General features: G+C 37.9%; 1 protein-coding gene across 1 annotated transcript in view; it reads left to right on the forward strand.

Annotated features, from left to right (window-relative positions):
* LOC120629429 overlaps positions 1–8898 on the forward strand; it is a 140745-nt gene extending 131847 nt beyond the window's left edge. Inside the window, exons 5-6 of the mRNA XM_039898371.1 lie at positions 5788–6019; positions 8798–8898. Coding sequence (XP_039754305.1) covers positions 5788–6019; positions 8798–8898 — 333 coding nt within the window. The remainder of the gene's footprint in view (positions 1–5787; positions 6020–8797) is intronic.
* The last annotated feature ends 836 nt before the right edge of the window (positions 8899–9734 follow it).

Here is a 9734-nt window from a genome sequence, read left to right on the forward strand (position 1 = left end):
TTTTCAAAGATGCGGGAGTCCACGTGTCCGAGACTACGGCCTAAACTTTTCCTATCGTGGGAGGATACCCAAGACCTGTCATCATCATCATCATCATGTCAACCAATCGACTTCCACTGCTGGACATAGGTCTTTTGTAGGGAGTTCCACAATGCACGGTCCCGGACCGCTTCCCTCCTGCGGCTCCCAGCGACTCGCCTGATGTCATCTGTACACTTCGTTATGGGCCGACCTACGCTGCGTTTACCGGTGCGGGGTCGCCATTCCAGCACCTTAAGACCCCAACGTCCATCGGTTCTCCGAGCTATGTGCCCTGCCCATTGCCACTTCAGCTTCGCGACTCGCTGAGCTATGTCGGTAACTCTAGTTCTTCTACGGATCTGCTCATTTCTGACTTGATCACGTAGAGATACTCCTAGCAAAGCTCTCTCCATCGCCCGCATGTCCTGTAGTGGGGCGGAATGGGTTGATATGACAGTTATGACTAATAAAGTTGCATCTTCTGGTAGAAATAAGACGGGTATATTAGCTTAAGGCAACCAAAAAACTCCCCTCCCTCTACTCTTAAACTGATGGAGTGGTATGGTAATTTCTTAAAACAATGAATATTATCTTGAGGATTTAAAATTGTTAGATACTGAAAGTTACATTTATATAATAGTTAAAAACTAGAGAGCGTAATTGACTGCACTTGCTCTGAAAATTGCAACGTTCAATGAACCGAACTTTTGTCCCTAATGGAGCGGAAAGGTAATTGTAACTAATAGACAAAGACGTACTCACCTCAGTATGTATTACTAAAAACGGAACAGATATCTGTTCGTTTGTCCATGTATCTATATTCCTATGTTATATTAATATGTTTATATATACCTCGTTTTTTCCTAATCCAAAGGACTATACAATATATTTTAATATAACTAGCTCTTGCTACACGACTCTGTCCGCGTTTGTTTTTTAGTTTAAAGCATCCTGGAGGAACAGTTTATTTGACAGTGTATGTGAGTTTTAATGGCAAAATTGCTACATTGGGTTACAATATTGCAATTTTCTAAAGGATTCAGGATCTATGTTAATTCCTGATAACTTAGCTTTCTTTAGGAAAAGAAATGGTCAAAATCGGTCCAGTACTTTCGAAGCCTATTTTGAACGAAACACAAACAAAATCTTTCCTCTTTATATAATATAAGAAGTCCTCCTCTCAGAAGTTGTAAATAAATTACCACAGTTGTTCCCATATTTAGCACAGTTACCAGAATCCTTCGAGGCTAGTTTATAAAAACATCGTTTTGAGCTCCGCCGTCGGCTGCCAGCAGGGTGATCCCCTTGGTCCCGCTATTTTTAGTCTAGCTATACATCCTATAATTTCAACTATAAATTCAAAATTTAATATCTGGTATTAATTAGATGATGGAACCTTAGGTGGCAAAGTGAACACAGTTTTGGACGATCTTAAGAGTATCATATCAAAATTTGAACTAATTGGCTTACAGCTTAACTTTGATAAATGTGAAATATTTATTCCAAATTCATTTTCGGATGAATCGAAACAGCATATTTTAGAACAATTTAATAACTTGGCTCCCGGCATCAAAGTTTTAAATGATAAATCACTTCGTCTCCTAGGGGCACCTATACTGGAAACGTCAGTCCCCAGTTTATTGACGATTTAATTTCCCAATTTAGCAACAATTCCGATCGTCTTTTCGAAATTAATCCACATATGGCTCTAACTGTTATTCGCTTTTGTTTATTTGTTCCAAAATTTACGTATTTTCTTAGATGCTCACCTCTTTGGAAATTTAATTTTTTAATGGAAAAATTGGATACTTTTATAAAAGTATCCAATTTTTATATAAAAATATAAAAATATTCTTGTTAATATTTTAAATTGTCCCATAAGTAATCAGGCATGGACCCAGGCCTCACTTCCGATAGGGTATGGCGGTCTTGGAATTCGCAAAATTTCAAGTGTTTCGCTGCCAGCTTTTCTTTCCTCTGTGTACAGTACACACACTCTTTTTCAAAAAATTATATCCAATTCTTTGGGTTCCATAGAAGTGTCATACTTGGCAGAGGCAAGAAATAGTTGGTCTGCTCTTAGTCCCAGTATTTTGCCGGTTTCTCTTTCTTCACAGAGACAGTGGGACGACATTATTTGCAAAAAAACTTTTGACACACTTTTAGACCAAATGCCATCTAAAAGAGACCGTGCTCGTCTTCTCGCTCTCTCTGCTAAGGAGTCCGGCTACTGGCTACATGCTCTCCCTTCAGCTAACCTGGGCACTATGTTAGACCACACCACTCTATCGGTGGTGATTGGTCTTAGGCTTGGCGCCTCTATAATTCAGCCTCATCGATGCCACTGCGGTGACAGCGTTGACACCTACGGTCACCATGGACTCTCCTGTTCAAGAAGCGCTGGTCGCTTCTCTCGCCATAGCACCATCAACGACATCATCCGACGTTCTCTAGCTACCGCTCACGTACCAGCTGTATTAGAACCTATTGGTTTGGCGCGGAGCGATTGCAAGAGACCTGATGGTATGACGCTCATACCTTGGAGGCTTGGAAGGTCACTTCTGTGGGATGCAACTTGTGTTGATACCCTAGCTGCATCACACATCCAGGCCACTTCGTCAATGGTAGGTGCGGCTGCTTCCAGTGCCGAGCAGGCCAAGAGGCGTAAATATGAAAACCTGGATAGCAGCTTCATTTTTGTGCCTTTTGGTGTAGAGACTTTGGGACCGTGGGGTCCGGAGGCAAGAGCCCTTTTCAAAGAATTATCGAAAAGGGTTATCGAGTCTACCGGTGATCCTAGAGCGGGCAGTTACCTTGGCCAACGAATTAGTTTGGCCATCCAGAGGGGAAATGCTGCCAGCATCTTAGGAACTGTGCCTCGCTGCGGTGGTTTCGAGGACGTTTTAGATTTTATTTAGTTTTTAAATAGTTTATTTTAGGTTATAGTTATGTATTAATAAAAATTTTAATTAATCATATAAGGATAGATAAATATAAAGAAATTCTCACTTAATAATGCGAAAGTGTGTCTGTTTGTCGTTCCTTTACGCTCTTACCTAGGAACCAATCAACTTGAGTTTAGGCATACAGTTAGTTAGCTACTTTTTATCCCGGGAAAAGAAACGGTAGGTACTTACTTACAGGATGTGTAACATACCTGAATAAAAGCGGACAAAAAACGCAGGTAGTACATAGTAATATACTTTAACATACCATCCTTCTATATATAGACATACCATCTATATAGATGGTATGTTAAAGTATATATTACTATGTACTACCTGCGTTTTAATATTATACAGATTTTGCGTCATTGAGTAACATAATATATATATATATATATATATATATATATATATATATATATATATAATATTATAAATGTGAAGGTGTGGATGTTTGTTACTCAATGACGCAAAAACTTTTTTTGGATTATTTGGATGAAATTTGGCATGCATGTAGACTTTGACATTGAAAAGAACATAGACTACCTTTTATTCCAATTCCTTGAGTAGCTCCCGAGGGAAAATTAAAAATTGTTTACGAGCTAAGCAGCGGGCAGACAGCTTTGTAATTTGGTATTCATGTCTCCTATGCTATGGAAAAGAACATGTACTTTCTATACCGATCTATCAAATAGTTTTCGTTGTACGATTAAAAATTGCCAACGAGCTTTAGACACAATTCTGAAGTCCACGCAGACAAAGTCGCGGGTAGAAGCTAGTAGATACATAAATATATTTCTTGTATAGTGGGTAATTTTGACTGTAAATTAAGCAGATTCACAAATTAATCGCATTATTCATGTAATTATTATGGACATTCGTAAGAGCTTACACAGGCCTAAATCAAATGATAAATAAATTGAATCAATGAGCCGAACTTTTGTCTCTAATGGAGTGGAACAGTAATTACTTAAAGGCCGAAATTCTATGAATACTGATACATTTGTAGGTATGAGGGGATGTTACACAAAATAATTTGACCTTTAACGAAATATAATATTAAGTTTCGAATTATTCTAAACACATATTGCATCAATAAATTCGAATTCAAATTTAAATTCTTTATTTGGAAATTATATGTTAGGTACTAAACACTTATATAATATAGATGTTATCATTTTGTGTTTCACGCATATTTTGTCGTTCACGTAGTTTGTGTAAGTTATGGAATAATGTACATAACTTGTGGTGAATAAGGCTGAAACTTTATATGATTTGATTATCATCGTCATCATATCAACCCATTTTCGGTCCAGTGCAAAGCACTGGTCTCATCTTACAATGAAAAGGGTTAAGGTTAGGTTAGGTTAGGTTTTTAGTCCACCACGATTTGATTATGATTCATTATAATTATCAAGAGTGTATCCCAGTGCTAAAACAAGCCTACAGTCTTACAAGAGTCTTGCTTTGAATGAATGTTGATCTCAAATTAATTATCTACAAATTAATACAGCATGCCAGTTTAAACACCTTTTTCTTCCCTTTTTCCTATAACTACTGTCAAATTTTCCTTATTAAATTACTAACAAAAAATTTAAAAAGGCGCGTTTCTTAGCTAAGTGTTTATTCAAATTTAACGATAAAATAAAAAATAAAAATATTTTTTTTCATAGATATTGCTGGTTTTTCTTAATTACTTATTAAATACTGTATATATATATTTCGTAAAAAAGTCTTCAGTAACAACTAAAAAGCAAGAAATAATTATTTTCTACAACATCTTCTCTATTCTGTAGTTGCAAGGTGTCCAACGGCGCGACCGGATAACGACCGGGTGTTATAACATTTACGTGTCTGTGTATGTCTATTGTCCATAAAAACATATCAAAATTTAAAAAGAAAATGCACTGTAACAATTTATATATTAGAAGCAAAAATAAACTCGTTGTGCAGTTTACTCGGCTACACAAAATTGCAAATTCATTCAAGGGCAATTGTATATTATTTTATAACAAATTACCAAATGAAATCTTTGAGATGTCTCTCGATAAGTTCAAAGTTTATATAAAACGTAAGCTTACAGAAAAATCCTATTATAATATTAAGGATTATTTAAACGATAAAAAAGCTTGGGTGTGAATTGCTCTAGCTTCATAGCTTAATATAAATTTACTGGAAGATGGTGATAACAAAAAAATAAATTTACCCGGCTAAGTTTGTTGTGGGCTCTTCTTAGACCAGGGCGCGTTTGGAACCCTCGTAGCTTTAGATTTAAGTTGGCGAACGAAGTTATCACCATCCCGTTACAATTATGTAAACAAATATGTATGAACGCTTCATAAGTGCCTGTGATAGGCCTACATGAATAAAGAAATTTTGAATTTGAATTTGAATTTATGTGGGCATCGTAGTTTCCGAACGCATAACGATTTTAATTTTTTTATTGTTTGAAAGAGGTCATAGCTGTGATTGATGAAAATCGGAACAAGATGGCCGCCCCATGTTCCTTCCAACTCCCTGAGTATACGATCTTCATTGATGTTCATTGTCTGACTGTATTGGTTGTGATTCAGTTGACGTTTATTTATTTTGCCGATTGGCGCAGCACCCTGCTTTCTGAGTCAACTAAACGACGGGGTAGAAGGGGTTTTTTTTTATCGACTCCGGCAACTCGTTCTACAGCCGAACTGCTTCTAAACTAAATGAGTCTGACATAAAACCAGTGTTGTAATCAGGCACAGACAGTAGTGAATTATTGAAGGAGTGCAGGCTGAGATCACAGACGTTGTTGTTGGCTGGGGCTCAGTTCTCTCTGTCGCAGGACCCGGTGGTGACGGGCGCTACGCACGTGTCGGGCGCGGATGGCGACGGCCTTCGCGCGTCGTGGCGCACGCTGCACGTGTTTCCCGACGACTACGCGACGCACCGCGGCTTCCTGTCGCTCGAGTGCCGCGCGACGCTGCCGACGCGGCCGCCGCACATCCGCAGCATGGCCGTGCGGCTATACGTCGAGAGCCGCCCGCACATATCATCACCAATGTTAAGTAAAACTAGTAAGTATTTACTTTTAACTTTTATTCCATACGTTAATATACCTTTGCATTTGAAATTTAAAAAAAATCGAAATGTGACAATGTGGTGTCGTACGCGGTAACTAAGTGAGTATAACGGAGAACGGGCATCAGCGTTTACTGTGCTACTACTACCGTTTACTGCGATCACCAATCCAGCGTGGTGATATTGTTTATTGTTTGTTAGTTGTTTCATGTACATACATAAGAGACTTGACGCCCCGCCGGAGCATTGCAATAAAATTTGGCGAAATTTTTATTATTGCAATTGATTTAAAAATTAATATGTCAACAAAAAAATAGAAATTTTATTTTTTTTTTAACTAAAACCTAAGAATAATTTAGTTTTGCAATCCCTGTTTTGTATTAAACGGTGTTGAAAAAAAAAAGTTGATAAAACTCCTCAGGAATTCCTTTCCAAAAACTGGCGCAGTCAACACTATCTGCTTTAGTTTCCCAAAAAACGTCGACGTCTCCACCAATAAAGGAAATATAAAGTAGGAACGAGAGACTTCATTCCGCTAGATATGTCTTGAATAAAGTTATTGCAACAGTATTTCACATTATTTGCATATGCAGGCAATATCCTTATTTCAGACGCGGCTAACCGCTCGCTGTGTTCCTCGAGACAATGCGGTGCTGCATAAATAAAATGCTTAAGACCTTTTATTATCTTTGTGCAATAACACTTGAATACTAACATTTGGTTTATGCATTCAACTAGCGAAGTGTTAGCCCAGTGCCCACTAATTTTTCTAACTTGTATGCGTTTTAAAGTAATTAAATTATCACTTTCTTCGACAGTTTAACCCATTACCAGCCCACTACAGGATACGGGTCTCCTCCCACAATGAGAAGGGGTCCACCACGCTAGCCCAGTGCGGATTGGTGGACACCACACACCTTTGAGAACATTATGGAGAACTCTCAGGCATGCAGGTTTCCTCACGATGTCTTCCATCACCGTTGAAGCATTATATTTCAAATACTTAAAACGTACATAACTTAGAAAAGTTAAAGGTGCGTGCTGGGATTCAAACTCTGCCCCCCGAAAGTGAAGTCTAGTAACCCACTGGGCTATCAGCGCTACTACTAATCCCACCCATCGGTTTATAATATGCCAGTAAATCGTCTCTGGTAACACGCACTATTCGAGGAGTTCAATCTACAGCTGGTAGCGGCTTTGTAAATCGGTTTTTTGAAAAGAGTTTTCATTATGTAAAGTTGAACAAGTTGTATCCACTCTCTTATGTCGTCGGCCATTATGCTGTAAAAATATAAAGTTTCTTCGGAAACAGTGAAAAGTTTTATCCTTTATGCGGGCCGGCGAGGCGGGCGGGCCAATCAGAAAGTTTTGCTTTACTCTGTATATCCGATCTTGGGAGTAAATAATAATCGAGAAAAGGTAGTTTTGTAAAAAAATATTTGTTAGTTTTTTTTGACGCTGTGGGCAGCGACCCTGCGTTCATAGTTCAATGCCGTGGGTACGATTCTCACAACTGGAAAATGTTTGTGTGATGAACATAAATGTTTTTCAGTGTCTTAGTGTTTATTTGTATATAATAAGTGTTTATTAATCAATGAAATATCCATCAGTCATCTTAGTACCCATAACACAAGCTACGCTTACTTTGGGGCTAGATGGCAATGTGTGCATTGTCGAAGTATATTTATTTATTTATATATATTTTTGGTTATAATTGACGAACCATTTATAATATCCGACTGATTGTGAAGGGGACAAACATTACCTATAAGCAGAGTAACAAGTAACAGGGCACTACGCACTACGCAGGGCATGCAAGGAATAATATGGTGATAACCAATAAAAAAAAACACCCGGCTAAGTTTGTTGTGGGCTTCTTCTTAGACCAGTAGCTAGTACCCTAGTAACCCTAGGTACCCTAGGCTAGTAGACTCGTAGCTTTAGTTTTAGGTTTACGAATGTGGTGATCGCCATCATCTCACTACAGTGTAATTCTTATGCATTAAAAGTGCCACCTATGGGCCTACTTGAATAAAGATATTTTTGACTTTGACTTTAATATGCCACTATGTGCTTTTCATCCTGAGGCGAAGGTGCTAAGCCTGCGCCTAGAATAACATCGGCAACCACACCCCTCAAATCGGAATACAGCCATGCTTCTTAGCGACAGAAATAAAGATCGTGTTAATCAGTGGCGTGCATAGAGGGTATGCACAGGGTATGCAGATGATATAAAATGAACAAAAACCTTCAGTACAATTTATAAAAAATTTAAAGATAGGCATTGGAAGCGTTATAAAAAGCCTACCCTTATGTATTTATAACAAGTACTTGAGATTCTTTTCATACCCTCTACGCACGCCACTGGTGTTAGTGCTTCCCCGGACTAGGTCTGCCACAAAAACCATGACTCAATTTTTTTAGCTTCCGCTGTCCACTGCGTATCTGATAGCAAACTGTATGTCATAAGTAGATAAATAATTGTAAACAAATTTAAAAGGTTAAATGCGCCTTTGAGAGCACACAAAATTATCGACCCAGGTTTTTATCACTAAATTATATAATTCATTTAAGTCCACCAGTCCCCGTTGAAGGAGCATAACGGGTCTGTGCTCTAAAACCCACTCTTCTAAAAAGGGGCCTGTGCCCAGGCTTATCACTTTATTAGACACACACACAGATGGTAATTTTAATAGAGAAGTTTAAAAAGCAACTAAGATAAAAATAACAATTCAAATAACTTCTTTTGCGTTGACGCTTTTTTTTGTTTCCAGACGCAGCAGGCAAGAGCAACGCAATGAGATTGCGCTGTGAGTTGTATCTGTGGACGTTATTGCTCCTCGCGCGGAGACAAGTGCCTTTACTAGTGAAATAAGGAAGCATGTGGCCGACTGAACTGTACTATCGAATTATTTGAGGACCTTCAAAACGTACGCGAAGCTGTGAGGTATAGATAAAGTATTTATTATGAGATGTAAATACTTAGATTACATAACTGCCTAGATAGTATCCTTGCATAATAGGCTGGGGAAAAAGTTGGGGGGAAGCTGAAGACATTACACGGTGTCAGCTATTGTTTATAGCATTTTCTTACTTAATTATTAAGCTGAGTTCAAAGAGTTTTTTGGCATGAGATAGGCATTTACTACTTCAGATCAGGTTCTAAGGGATTCTCAGATTCTGATACGTTAGGGGATCACTATGGGGTGAAATAAAGATTGTTTGCATCACGAGGGTTAAAATATCTATGGAAAATTAAAAACAGCATGTACACTTGCCTGTTTGAATAGACATCGAGGGTTCTAATAGGTGCAATTAGAGGTTTGGACTCCGATGTATAAAATAACTATCTCAGTCTTAATTTTTATCGGAAAATTCTTCATTTTACCTTTCTAATTCATATGATCTATTTAGACAGGTATATAATCTAAGGTAATATAAAATACATTTTAGTGCCGATTCGTTGTACACAAATATATGAACTAAATTAAATTGGCAGACACATACATCTTCTGCAAAGTTCACTATTATTACTTGTATTTTTTTTGTTAACTGAGGACTATTTAATTTATTAACCGATTTGGAAAACACTTTTTTTGATGGAAGCGGTTTTCCCCGAGTGGTTCTCTTTTCATCGGGTCAAGATCTATTAGAGGGATCTCGGAGAATCGAGAACCCTTCAAATATTCAACACGTCATTTTAGTTTGGTT

Source organism: Pararge aegeria, chromosome 14 (genome assembly GCF_905163445.1).
Source record: "Pararge aegeria chromosome 14, ilParAegt1.1, whole genome shotgun sequence".
Lineage (NCBI taxonomy): Eukaryota > Metazoa > Arthropoda > Insecta > Lepidoptera > Nymphalidae > Pararge > Pararge aegeria.